At 34.7% G+C, this 14,747-nt stretch overlaps 1 protein-coding gene across 1 annotated transcript; it reads left to right on the top strand.

Annotated features, from left to right (window-relative positions):
• The first annotated feature begins 612 nt into the window (after nt 1-612).
• LOC120068437 (chloroplastic import inner membrane translocase subunit HP30-2-like) lies at nt 613-10,221 on the top strand. Its single transcript, XM_039020204.1, has 6 exons — nt 613-1,161; nt 1,367-1,482; nt 9,076-9,202; nt 9,550-9,698; nt 9,792-9,854; nt 9,940-10,221. Exons 1-6 carry the CDS (start codon nt 880-882, stop codon nt 9,968-9,970), a joined length of 768 nt encoding a protein of 255 aa, XP_038876132.1. The 5' UTR covers nt 613-879; the 3' UTR covers nt 9,971-10,221.
• The last annotated feature ends 4,526 nt before the right edge of the window (nt 10,222-14,747 follow it).

The following is a 14,747-nucleotide window of genomic DNA, read 5'->3' as shown; positions in this document are numbered from 1 at the left end:
TTGTACATTACAATTATAAACTACATGACCAAATGAGATTTAGGGCATCAACCCCAACACCTACAACCAAAGCGTTAGAAGCCCTTAATTAAGGAGGTCTTTAATAAATCTGGAGTGTTCCGTAGCTTGATGCAAGAGGAGGTACAACATGAGCGGGGAGGGAAGAGACTTATATGATTGTATTTCTTCACCAAAATTACTTTTATTTAATATTGAGCTTCCTTCATTGCACAGTAGATGTAAGCTTCTCGACGAACCACTTAAATTCTCAGTGTTTTTCTCTCTTGATTGAATGGTCCTTCTCTCTTTTTTTTTTTCTCCTGCTTTGTTCGGTGATTTCTTAATAGATTTGTATAACCTCGACAAAAGATATGCAATATTAGCATCATCTAAATTGATTAAGTGGCACTTCTATTTTTACAAGTGTAAAGAAGGTGGGTTGTGCATGTGGTCAATTTTATAGACATGTTTTAGCTTTTCATGCTCGTCGATTTGACTTTTCTAAAATTTAGATTGAAATCATCATTCCTTGATAGATTTTGCCCTTCTATATGTTGTTCTCTTAAATTTGTTTTTCTCTATTCTACTAAAAAAAAAAATCTAGAATTCATTCAACTCTCCCACCCCATTAAAAAAAAAAAAAAAAATCATTATAGAAGTGTGAGAAAGTTTTGTATATTAGGGTTGGCTTGGGATTGTAGAATCAAATAAGAACAAATGAAAAATATATATTTGTTATCCATCCAGCGGTTGCTGATCGGCTCCAAGCTTTAGCTTTTCTGCGAAACTAACGATTGCCGAACGGAGGATAGAGGAGAGGAAGAGGAAAGGAACCGAGAAGAGATAGAGGCTCCATCCAGTTGCCTTGACTTATCATAGATGGAGCAGGGGAAACAGGGAGTGGTAGTTAAATTGACTCCTCCACAAAACCCTGTGGAGCAGATTCAGGCTCGTTTCAAGGAACTAGAAAATGGGTTCAGAACGTGGTTGGCCAAGCAGTCTCTCCCAGTCGAGGCTGCTGTTGTCACCGCCACCAGCGCTGCGCAGGGCGCTGCTATTGGTGGTTTTATGGGCACTCTCACCAACGACGTCTCGTCTTCTCTGCCCACTCCTCAAGCCGGCCTCAACCCTCAAGCCATGGCTTCTTTCAAGCAGGCCCAGGTGCGACTCTGCTCCTTCCTGTTCCTTGTTTTGTTACAATATTTTTCCTCGAACGGCATCATAAAGAAGGATTTTCCCCTCGATTGAAAACCTCCTCATTCCGATATTCAGTTCTTCAATGAACAAACACGATTTTATGGAATTTCAAACACGATTTTATGGAATTTCGGGTACCTAATTATTCTGCTATTCTTTTAAATTGTAGGCTCTTGCTGGAGGTCCCTTGGTACAAGCTCGCAACTTTGCCGTCATGACAGGTGTTAATGCTGGCATATCTTCTGTTATGAAGAGATTGAGAGGCAAGGAGGATGTCCAGTCAAGGTAAGGTTTTACGACTGCTCTGCCGTTTCCTTTTCCTGATTGATAATTTGACATATCATCAGGCTTTGCATTCCCCTGGCTTTGTTATGTTCATTTTTCCATTTTAATCCAAAATTAATTTTGTTGAAGAAATGAATTATGGAAGAGGGATAGAAAAGCCAGGCTACTGCTTTTGTATCTGTGATAGAACAATTCTTGTACAAATCTTGAAAGGAATGCTAGAATTTTATTGAATGAGCACATAAGGAGGGGCTGCCATATATATAGGCACCGAAGAATGAAGATAACAACTTAAGCTGGCCAAAACTAACCAAACCAACTAATAACTAATCTGACAGCAATTAAACTAATACATAAACAGTAAAATAACAAACAGATTAACTGCTGAAAAAACCCAAAAAGATACGTACATCAGTTCTTCCCCACCCAAAAGGGAATGTAATTCATCCTTGAGTTAATTGGAGAGTTGTAAGTCATCTGGTGCATGATAGGGAAACAAATCAACAACATTAAATTGTGGTGCTTATGTTCATGGATGAAGGAAGATCCACCTTGCAGGCTTTAGGACCAAAACGCTCCAATATATGGAAGGGACCAAACTTCTTTTAAGTAAGTTTGGAAGAGGAACCGGTAGGTTGGTGAGCAAGTAGGTGTTAGGAACAAAATGTCTCCAGGTTGAAAGGTTACATCACGGCGACGAGCATCAATTTGAGCCTTGTAAGGTTGATTAGCATCCTCTAAATTGTCCACAACCTCATTATGGAGCTTCTTTATTCGATCAATCATAAGGATTAGTTAAATCAAATGTTAGGTGAGGAGCTCGAATATATACAATATCAAAGGGACACTTCCTTGTGATACGATTTTGCATATTGTTATATGCAAATTCTGCTTGAGTTAAGTTGGCATCCCAACACCGAGGTTGATCTTTACAAATGCAGCGCAACATATTTCCCAAAGTTTGGTTTATCACCTCCGTTTGGCCATCAGTTTGGGGGTGGCTAGTTGAGTTGTACTTGAGGTTTTTCCCAAACTGTTTCTAGAGGCTTTTCCAAAAGAAGCTCATGAATTCGACATCTCAATCTAGAACTATTAACTTTGGAATTCCATGAAGCCTAACAACATCCTTAAAGAAACTGTCAGGAATATTTAGAGCATCAGCCGGTTTATGCAAGGGATAAAATGAGTCATCTTGCTAAATCTATCAACAACCACCAAAATCGAATCAAAACGTTGTTGAGTCCTTGGTAGGCCTAGAATGAAGTCCATAGAAGGATCTTCCCAAATATTAGTAGGGATAGGAAGAAGGATATATAAGCCAAAATTTTGAGTATTACCTTTGGAGTTTTGACAAATAAAGCAGTGTTTGACAAAATTGTTAACTTCCTTGTGCCATTGCAGCCAAAAGAATCTATCCACTAGAGAAAGGTAAGTTTTATCTCTAACTGTCCCGAAAGCCCACTGGAATGTGCTGCCTTAATAATGGCTTCTCGAAGAGATCCTTGAGGAATACATAATTGGTTTCCACGAAAAAGATACCCATCCAAAATATGGCAGTATTTGGGAGGAGAATCAGAAGAGCATTGTGCCCAAATTGAATTGAAATCAGAATCTGTAGCATAATAATTTGAAATATGATCAAAAGCTGTGACAGAACTCAGAAGAAGAGTTAGAAAATTTGCCTTTCTACTCAAATCCGCAACCTCATTAGTACTACTACCCGAAGTATGCTTGATGAAAAATTTAAATTTTTGGATAAATGAGACCCATCTAGCATGCATAAAGTACGACTAATGTGCTTTTGCTTTTGTAAGAATTTCAAGGAATAATGGTTGGTTAGAAGGATTGACTTTTTCCCTATTAAGTAATGTTCCCATTGTTGGAGAGCTGTAACTAAAGCATAGAACTCTTGTTCCTACTTCCTATGTACTCCATTTTGCCTAGGAGTTAAACTTTTCAAAAAAAAAAAATAAAAAAAATCAATAGTGTGGTTTTCTTGAGATAGGACAGCTCCTACTCCTAATGCACCAGCATCAACAGTAACCTCAATTAATTTGGAAAAATCTGCAAGTACTATAACTAAGGAAGAAGCTAGCTTATCTTGGAGGGTCCGAAAGCTATCTAAGGTTCTTTAGTCCAAAGAAACTTACCCTTTTTAAGGCAATTGGTTAGAGGAGCTGCTATAGTACTAAAGTTTTTGATAAACTTGCAATAAGAAGAAGCAAGGCCTAGAAAAGACTGAACCTCTTTTACCGTGGAAGGAATGGACCAATTGGTGATTGTTTTAATCTTCAACGGGTCAGCTTGAGATCCTTGAGCACTTATGATGAATCCAAGAAATGAGATGTTGTAACTCAAGCAAGCACACGTTTTGAAGTTATTAAGTATTGGTAGCAAGGATAGAAAATATTTCCTTTAGGTGGTGGAGATGGTCTTATGCTATCTTGCTATATATGAGAATAACATCAAAGTAAAGAACCACAAACTTATTCAAGAATAGAAGAAAATTTTTATGTTTTTTTAAAAACAAAAACATAACCTTTCATTCATATAATGAAAAGGGACAAATGCTCAAAATACAAGAATGAGCAAAGATATATCGAAACATAGAATCTAGGGATTAGTAGATGCATCCGAATATTTCAACTATGACACATCCTTAGTATCCTCATCACATCCCAATACAAAAGAGATCCACTTGATATACTTGGTGAATACATGATTACATAGAAAAAAGAAAAGTATTCTAATTATGACAAATATCTTGAATAGAGTTATCAACAAAATATTTTGATTTAGAACTCCATGAAGAAGCAAGTAGACGAGTAGAACCAAAACGATTAGTCCAATCCAAAGCCTTGTCGTGGAAAACTCTCTGATTTCGTTTAGACCAGATTTCTAAGATTTGAGCTTTAATTGCATTATACCAATGTATCTAAGCTTTAGGAGAGAGTAGAGGACCAACCAAAACTTGAGACATAGTTTCTCCAATTGACTTTCCGAAGGCCCAAGATAAGTTGAAGAGTGAAAATAACTTCCACCAACATTTGCTTATATAAGAGCATTCAAATAGTACGTGCTGTAGGTCTTCTCCATTTGCTTGACACAAAGGACACATATAAGGAGAAAGGCATTTGTCTCAAAATTTGTGTTGAAGAGTAGCCGAACAATTTAGGGTTCCAAAAAATAGAATCCAAAGGTTTTTGGATTTTCAGAGGCCTTGATAAATTTCTTTGTCTAACCGGATGGAGGAATTCAATTATTTGGACAAAGATTTAACCGAAAACCTTCCAGATGACTCCAAAGATCATATATGGGAATCCGAATTGCAATTAACTCTTTTGTTTTCTATTTGAGACAATAGCTGCTGGAATTCTAGGATCTCTTCCTCTTTGAGCTATCTTCATAATATTAAGTTCCATGAACTCGTATTAAAATCCCCATTGTCATTAATACTACCATTATGAAATGAGGCCACACGAAATAGCCTTGGATAGATCTCCTTAAAAGATAATTCCGAGCACCAAGAATCTTTGAGATGCTGATCCAAGGGCTGCTCAAACTCAGCCCATGCTTACCCGAAGTGTGCCAAAGATGAGGATTTGAACCATGAATGCTTTTAACCACCCTACTCCAAAGCAAATCTTGCTACTTAATGAATCTCCAATTTCATTGAAATAAAAGAAAATTACCAATGCCAATACCACCATCATGTGTATCTTTCGAGGCACTTTCCCATTTCTTTAGGTGTAGGACTTGATACCGCATGTATTGAAGGGAAAAAAAAGAGAATAGATTGTAAATAGAAAAGATTTGAAAACATGACTGGATAAGATAATTCTGTCCTAGAGAATTCTAGTGCTTTTTTTTTTTTCCCCCAGTTTGGGATGGTTTTTGTAGATGTTTAGGGGTGGTTTGGCCTATTGAGTGAAGTTAATATGTTGGAGTTAGTAAGTTTGTGTTTGGGGTGTAGAGTTGTAAGATGGAGTTCGTCAATAAATGTGAAAAGTAGATTAAGAAGGGAATGTGGAGTTACTCAATAAATGTGAAAAGTAGAGATAGGAAGATAGAGTTTCTTGATAATTGTGAAAAATAGAAAACGATGGGAAGATGAAGTTACTCAATAAATGTGCAACATTCAATAGTGTTTACTATTGAAGTTGAGTTGTTTACACCAACGTAAGAAGTCAGTGGGCCAAATGGCTCTTTAGTGTCTGCTTGGTGACCTTGAGAGTATAGCTCTATAGTGAAGGAGTTTCTTCTTAATTCATCATTTCATCGTAAAAGGTTGATTTCCTTGAAATGACACCAAGTTTTGTATAGTTTTATGGAGCATTTGGGTCGAGACTTTTTGGAAGGAAATCTAGTCATTGTTAGGTTACATGACTGTCCTAAACTTCGGTATATAAGTGTTTTTGTATTTACCCTTTAGATCTTAATTTTTTAGATTTCTTTTTGTTTTTGTTTTCTCATTTTGCTAGGTTGTTTGTATTTTCCTTCTATTCTTTTCTTTCTTCTCAATGAAAGTATTTTTCTATTAATCAACAAACGGTCAACTTAATTCAAGGACCATTTAGAACTATTTTCAAAAGCTTAGGGAAAAAAATGCATACTTTCAAAATTTAGGGACCAAATAGACAACATCAAACCTTAGAGACCAAAAATGTATTTCGCCGTTTATTTTATTATTACTCGTAATGGGTTCAATCAAATTTCTAAGTGGTATCAGAGCACAAGGTTTTATGTTCGAACTTCTATAATTCATTTCTTTACCAATTAATTTTGATAGCTACTTGTTGGACCTTGCTAATTTCCAAGCCTATGAGTGAGAGAGTGTGTATTAAAATATGAAATGAGAGATTAAATTTACCATAATCCATCCACTCAAGATTTTGAGTTTAGTAATAGTTCTACGAAGGCTGTCTATGATTCTTGACTTCTCCTCTCAAGAAGGAAAACAATATGCTTTGGGACATCATGGTTAGTGCCTTTTTTCTAGTCCTTATGGCAAGAAAACTAACAAAATTTCAAAATGGAGCACGCATATTGCATCACTTTTGAGAATCTAAGTTCACCATTTGTTCCTGATGTAATTGAATTCCTCTGTTTAGTAATTACTCCTTTCCTCTTTTTGTTTCAATCAGAAGAAATTTTCTTTAAACCTTATTTGGTAGGTCAAGTAATTCCTCTCCATCATTTGTCAATGAACTATCTTCTTCCTTCTCAAAATTATTTTCTGAAAAAAAAAAATTAAAAAAAGAAAGAGAAAAAGAAAAAGAATGAAAAATGAAAAGGAAAGAGAAAAGAGTACATTGCTAAGTTATAGGTTTCCAAAATTGTTGCCAAGGTTTTGGCCAATAGGTTAAGTGATACAAAAAACCCCACAAATTGGAATTAGAAACCCTTTTGTTATGAGAACCCCCTAATTCTCAATCACTAAAACCCCCAAATCAACTCAATTTCAACTCTAAGGATTGGCTCATTGGGTTAGACACGGATTGTCTTTAGATCAAAGTTCTTGAGACAAAGAACAAGTTCTTTGGCTCAAGATTTGAATGACCCACAAGATAGGATGATTAATCCCACTTGAATATTCTCGGCATGCAACTCAACACATGAATTGCAAAATTCAAGAAGCTCTCATTTCTAATCTTGAAAGAAGTTCAAAGGGTAAAACTTAATTCATCGTAAAACTTAACTGATCCAAACAATCTAAAGACAAGGCCTTAAATAGCCTAAAAAAACCCTAATACCACATCAAAGTTCATAATAAAAGACAATAATAACCCTACTTAAAATATCATAAAAAGGATAAAATTGGAAAACACTATAATTACATCAAAATTATTAAATAAAACATAAATAATAATTTGATACTCGGGACGGTTCATATCATTAAGGTTCTTCCAATCAACATCTTTGAGTCTCTTTCCCCTTTCCTCTTCCTTCTGGTGGTGGATGTCTTTAGCTTAGCCGATTAATCTGAAGGGGGTTGATAAGGGTGCGACTAATGGTTTTCGGGTTGGTGTTAATTGCAACCAGGCTGAATTGTCTAGGTGGGCTTTCCTCTAGTGGGTTGTTGGTTTGTGGTGTCTACCCTTGTCATATGCAGGCCTTTATCTTGGGCATAATTAAGAATGGATAACATGAGGCATTAGAATGGATCTCTCTTGGTGAAGTTCTTTTTAACCTCTGTTTAGGCGTCAATCTCTTTAGATCTTGTTTAATTATCCATTACTCATTATTAGGGATCGATTTTTTTTTTTTTTTGGGTATGACTAGTTGTTTGGCTTTGAGTGAATTGTTGTTTGTATGCACGTGGACATTTTTGTTTTGTATTTCATTTCCACTCTGAAAGCTTGGTTTCTCTTAAAAACAAAATATGAAGTGGCTTTTTCTTTTGAAACAAAAACAAACTTTTCATTGATATAATGAAAAGAGACTAAGTGTCAAGATACATAGATAGGAATATAATGAAACATAAAAATCATAGAAATCCTGAAGACTAGGGATCAATAAGTGCACTTGGGCATCTCAACTAAGTTGACACCTCCATAGCACCCTTATAATATCATATTACAAAATTCAGCTATTCGATCTAGAAACAAAATAGCAATTGCCATGGTTACACTAAGAAACAAAAAAGTTCTAGTTAAAGACAAATATTATGGATAAAGTAATCTACGAAAAAACTGTCTGAGAGCACCAAGAAGCTAAAAGGCGAGCTGAACCAAACCAATCCGACCAATCAGTAGCCTTGTTGTGAAAGACTCGTTGATTTCGTTCAAACCAAATTTCTGAAATTAAGGCTTTTACAGCATTTGACCAGAGTAGTTGGGCCTTGGAAGATAAAATTGGCCCGGCCAATAATTGATAGATATTATTAAAGATCGTCTGCCCAGACACCCAATGTAGATTGATGTATGAGAGAAGCTTCCCCCAACATATGTATGAATATGTGCAACGGAAGACTTAGGTCTTCGCGGCTTGCTAAACAAAGTGGGCAAATGGAGGGGGAGAGGTAATGGGATTGAAGTTTATGTTGTAAGATCTCTGAGCTATCAAGGGCCCCAAACAACAAAATCCAACCAGAATGTTTATTCTTTTGCCGCTTTTAGTCTTCCAAAGGGCCTGGAGGAACTAATTTTATAGAGGCCCATAAGAAATGTCAAAGGGCTTTATGATATTCGGCTATTTTCTTTTAACATTTTATGGAGAGGATAAGTAGTTCTTTATAACAATCTAGTATCCAGTTAGTAATGCATGTATTTATTCTCTCCTTTTTTTCCGCCCTTTAGTACAATGCATGTATTTATTCTTACATCATATAATCGTGGGAAAAGAGTGAAGATTTCTATGTGGATAATCTTGTACAAAGTTACAGTCATTTGATGTATGTAGACTCTTTTCTATGTTTCTTGTAGCCAACAAATTTTAATTTGGTTCCATGTTTTGTGTAGCGACTTGATCGTTCAAATGTATTTCTGGTTCGAAACGCGTTCTTTTATTTCATGGTGTATTTTCCTTTTAGTTATTTTATGCGTTGGTGCCTTTCCTGAAATTTGGCTAACATAATTTTACTTGTTATTACAGCATGGTGGCTGCTTTTGGGTCTGGGGCTATGTTCTCGTTGGTGAGTGGAATGGGAGGTCCAAATCAGGCGGCAAATGCTGTTACCTCTGGTCTCTTTTTTGCCCTCGTTCAAGGTGGACTTTTTAAGGTGTGCATCAATAGGAACTATTTTATTATTGCAAAACTTGCTGATAGCAGTCCTTTTGTTCTGATAATTTGAAGCGTTTCAAGCATTCTTCGTCTTAGAAAGTCTTCGGCTGTTCCTTTGTCCCGAGTCGTGAGAATTTTCAATCTTCTTACAGCACAGGATGCTGAAGATATGGAATTATTAGATTAGAATTCACTTTGAAATATTCTGGTACAGCTCTAACAAAATTTTTGGACGGGCTCTACTTTCTACTTCACATATTATAAGAGCTTCGCAACTTGAAAAGAAAATCATAGTGGCAATTTTATCCGGGGGCACCTACTTTAGAGTTAATGCCTGTTTTGCAGTTAGGGGAAAAGTTTTCTCAACCACCTGTGGAAGATGTGTACTATGCTAAAACAAGAAGCATGTTGAATAACCTTGGACTACAAAGTTATGAGAAGAATTTCAAGAAAGGCTTACTGACCGATACCACTCTGCCTCTGCTCACTGACAGGCATGTAAATTGATTTAAAGCTTTTGTGCCTAAGGTTATAATAAATAGATATGCTGTATTGACCCAGTATACCCCTGCTCTGACATGTGGCAGTGCGCTTAGAGATGTCAAAATTCCCCCAGGACCAAGGCTACTCATTCTGGATCACATTCAGAGGTCTCAATTAAGTTCTATAAATAAAATTGTCATTGCTTCCATTACTTGTATGTTATCTCATTTGTGGCTAAACTTTTAATTTCAGGAATCCAGAGCTAAGAGAGAGACGAAGCTGATTTAAAGGGAGCATGTTGCCCAGTTTATTTGCAACCAAGTGTCCCCCACTTTCTACTTGAACTTGAGTTGGTAGGGGAAATACTAGGTCATCTTAATTAGAAAGAATGTGTAATAAATAGGGCTGTTATACTTGTGAGTGGTTGATTCTGTCATTTGAATTCACACTAAGTTCGATTTTGAATGCACCTTTTCGTTATATTGCGGACGATAGAACCATGCCTGGTTGGGATTAATGGAACTTGATTTTTTCTTTCTTATTTTTTTTGAGACAACATAACTTGGTTGGTTAAAACTTCAAATTTGCAAAACTTTCTTAGGCTTCCATAAACAAGTATCCCTTTCTCCATAAATTAGAACTCCCAAATAACAAAAAATCAAACGTCAAACTCTAAGAAAAGCAACCCTCGACGAATAAATTTCAATCCAGAAGAAAAATAGAAACGAAATGAAATGCTGCTATGGGAAAGATGACGGAACCACTTTATTTCCACCATATGGATGAGATTGAAAGTGTGTGTTGTGTCTCTCTCTCTTCGTGTGTTTTGTGTGTGTTTTCTGGTACCATTTGGGGTAACAAGTCGAGAAGATCTTAATGGGGGTAATTGTGGTAAATGGGGTTGTTTCTTCTATTGGGTTACTGTGGATTTGAAATTTTGTAATATGTAATTGGATTTTGGAAAAATTTTCATAATCCTTGAGAAGATAAAAAAGTCACAGAATGAAAATAAACAAAAAAAAGTTTAAATGGTGTTTAGTGTGGCATATCTTTGATTTTAGTTCATTTTGGTCTTTTATACTTTCAAAATATCTATTTTAGTTCTTGTAATTGTGAAAAATGATCATTTTAGTCTATTCATTTTTCATCTTTATTAAGAGATCAAAATGATCATTTAAAAGAATTGTAGAGACTAAAATAAACCCAAGTAAAATGTAGAAGGCCCAAAATGATAAGAGAGAAGTATTTAAGGTTTTAAAAAAGACTCACATTTTCGACAATTACCAAGTAGGTGTTTGGGGCATTGACTTGAGTTGAATTTTTAACTAACTTAATGTTTGGCTCATCAACTTCATAAAGTGTTAAATAACTTAATTTCACTAACTTCAACAATATTCACGGTTGAAGTTTGTACATTTATCAAAGAACTCTATTTTTTCTGTTACGAAATCGATAATTAAATAATATAAAAAATGTAAAAAGAATTAACATACAGATCTACATGGTTCATTAACGGTGTGTTAGTTACGTCCTTGAGGTAGGGGGAGAACAGTATTATTAGAAAATATTTTCTAAATACATTAAAGGTGTCTCTAGAGTTAAAGAGTTTATATAGCACACTACTCTAAATTCTAGGGTCATAATCGTAAATAATTACAAATAAGTAAATATGTTAAATACGAATTTTAAATAGGTTTCAGGGGCGTGGCCCTTGAACCTCCACCAGGGCGTGCTACTCCTGTAATGTGGTTCGCTGTCTGGTCAGCAAAACCCCTGTACTTGGTTGTTCAAAATGCCACAAGCAAATTCAAAACATTCCAACATTTCTCTCTTTCTCTCTCCCCATTTAATGTTTCTAATGACTCCACCCGCCACAACCACCCTCTAATCCATTGCTGGTGTTAATAATTAACATGTTGAAACAATTAGGATTTTAAGCACTCTAACTACATTAATTTTTAGAGATCAAGCATGCATGTCCATAATTGGAAAATTGGTTTAAGAAATTAACCTTCATAGATCTAAAAAAGTCAGCAACTCCTTGGACAATTTCCGATCACAAACTCATCGTGGACCACCTCTAGTGTCTTCTCCGCTATTCTTCAGCCTTGGAACGGGTTGTGGGACCCAAATTGAGATGATATTTTGAGGAGAATTTGAGAAATTGGGGAGAGTTTGATGGGAAAAAAAAAAAAGAACAATTCTTTCTTAAAATTTAATCTTGCATGAAGATTTTAGAAAATATTAAAAACTTCCATTTATACAAATTATTCATGCAAAAATAATCCACCAACAAATGACACCACACATTGCACTAATAAAGCATAGATTAGGTGTTAGAGAAAATGGAAAATGTGGGATTTTCTCACTTTCCATTTTAATCAATTTTCTTCATTTTAAAATTTATTTTCATAAAAAACAATTTATAATGAATTTTGGTTTTTAAAAACTGAATTTCATAAATTCAATTTTAAATTTTAAATAATTAATTTTAAATAATTTAATTAATTAAATTAATTTAATATCAAATATTAAATTAATAAAACACCTATTCCGAACATGAGTCCCTATTCATTATGTAATATTTAAATAAAATTTAAATATTTTAAATTTTCCAATTCGTTTAATTCGATAATTAAATATTTTAATTATATCGTATATAATTAATAGTTCCTAAACTTAATTTGAACGTTTCAAATTCTATCAACATACTATTCCAAGGTTTAGTCTGATATGAGTTAGCAGATGACCTGATGGACCTACAGATCATGAGCTCCAACGATCCGAGATAAATCAGTTAAACTCATTAACTCAATTAATCAACATTCGCTAACTACCAGGGCACTCTCTTCACTATAGATATATTTTTGTTCGCTTGATTTAATCATGATTAGTAAGTCAATCTTTCACAGGTTGCTCGTAATTATAACTTGGTCAAAATGACCGTTTTACCCCTGAAATTACATCTTGCTCTTTAAGTCTCCACTGAACTACTAATGAACAATTGGTTTTTGGTCCAAACACTAAACCTAGTCCCTCTCAGGCCGAAGAGAAGGTGGAGTCACTTGTTCAATACTTGGAGTCAATACTTAAGAAACAACCTATCTACTAACCCTATAAGCAGGTAGGGGTAAATTCCATCTTGCAGGACTATATCCCTAGCTATCTACTCGGTCTTACCCATAAAATGGGAAGCTTATTGAGTCGGTTATGTTGAGCTACTTTCACCCAGGTAGATTAAAGAATAATCCCAAATAAATAGAAGTTCATAGTTAGCTCAGGATTAAGATAAGCTAGGTCATCGAATTGAAATAGCCAATCTTATCGTTTTGTAAAGTAAAAGTGACTATTTCGTAGTTCGATCTTATGCAAACTCATTGCATAGGATGCCTTCACTCGCATGTCTCCATATGAAAAATTCAGGATCATATCGTTTGTAACACTTTACAACTATTCTAACAATTACAACGTGGGCCGCATCCATAATATCTCCAAGATAAGATACCCAGCCTAATCCCTATACTATAGACCATTTTGGCTATTACTCGAACTTGATCCACCTTTATTTCTTATTTATGTTATAGCCAAGACTTCTTAGTTTATTGACCTTTATTTCTTATTTATGTTATAGCCAAGACTTCTTAGTTTATTGGATTTAATGTTTAAAATGTGCAACTCACATATTCAATAACATTTTTATGAATAAACCTCAATAACAATTTTATTGAAAAAACAGAATATGTTTAATGTTTACAAACCACAAGTTTTAGGAGATACAACCCACTTGATAGGAGATACAACCCACTTGATGTAGATTCGGATGGGTGCAACCCTGTATCTAAGTTTTTCCCCTAAAATATATGTGAAGATTTACTTTTTAACTCATAGGACTGAGCATATCAAAGGGAAATTATCAGAAATAACACTATCAAGTTTCATTTTTCAAAACTAGCACATTTTTTAACAACTCGTTAAATTAGTTTTTCTCGGTTCATCTCGGGTGAGATCGACCACCGAAATTTAGTTAAAAAATTAATGTGAAATTTCCGACAATATTAACACTGAGATTCTATTAATTTTTCCAAATCTTATATCTTTTCAAAATTTCTCCAAATTCAATTATTTTTACCAAATCTTATATCAAAATTTTACATAAATTTTCAAATATTTACCTTAATTTTAGTTTCCATAATTATATGAATTTTCAAATTTCTAAATACATTTATTAATGATGATTTTTCAGATGAATCTCGAGTGCAATTTTTAAATTTTGTAAAAGATCAAATTTTACAAATGAAAAAAATTAAGATTTGAAAAAATATAAAGAATTGCTAATATGCCTGAGATTTCAATGACAAAACTCAAATATATAGAATATCGATCGAAGATACTCAAATTCTTTATATATCCCAAATTTTCCTAACTTTTGGTTGAAAGATTTGAAAAAGTAGATAAGATTTAATATAGAATCTCGATATTCCCAAACAATAATATGTTAAAAAAACAAATTTTTATGTAAATATTTATTGTGCTATAGGATTGGCAAAAATCTAGGGAAATCCCCAATTTGACTGGAGATGGGGTTAAACTGGGATCTAACCATCTCTGTCCTGTCCGGATTAAATTTTTATATTTTTTTTATATATATTTTTACAATACATAGATATATATAATATATATATATATATATATTATATATATAAAGAAAAAACCGGAGATAATCCCCGTTCCCATCTTCAATGGGCGGAATGGGGATGGGAGTCCCCGTCCCGGTCCTGTTCCAACCATAGTGTGGCATTTCCAACCACCGGTAAAGAAGAAGGCGGTGGATATAGAAACCCTCCCACGGGACTGGGAGAACATCAGTGACACATCCCGTTCAGCCGAACATATGGACGCTGGTGTGGGATGCCCAGACTTCGGGGTGTCCCAATTTGGGGATCCCGAACTGCCCACTCGTGGCGCCGGAGCCGATATATTTAGTCAAATTTCCCATATATGTTTTGTTTGTTTGAAGAACAAATTTTCAAATAGGCAGTTAAAGAATAAAAATTGAATAG

The sequence above is a fragment of the Benincasa hispida genome, chromosome 12 (genome assembly GCF_009727055.1).
Source record: "Benincasa hispida cultivar B227 chromosome 12, ASM972705v1, whole genome shotgun sequence".
Lineage (NCBI taxonomy): Eukaryota > Viridiplantae > Streptophyta > Magnoliopsida > Cucurbitales > Cucurbitaceae > Benincasa > Benincasa hispida.
The sequence above is the reverse complement of the archived record's forward strand: the minus strand, read 5'-3'. Positions and strand labels throughout refer to the sequence as shown.

Bases quoted from the DNA above. Each gene is read 5' to 3' on its own strand.
- LOC120068437 (XM_039020204.1), top strand. From the start codon at position 880: ATGGAGCAGGGGAAACAGGGAGTGGTAGTTAAATTGACTCCTCCACAA. The intron at 1,483-9,075 runs GTAAGGTTTTAC...TTGTTATTACAG, and splicing joins AAGGAGGATGTCCAGTCAAG to CATGGTGGCTGCTTTTGGGT. The intron at 9,203-9,549 runs GTGTGCATCAAT...CCTGTTTTGCAG, and splicing joins TTCAAGGTGGACTTTTTAAG to TTAGGGGAAAAGTTTTCTCA.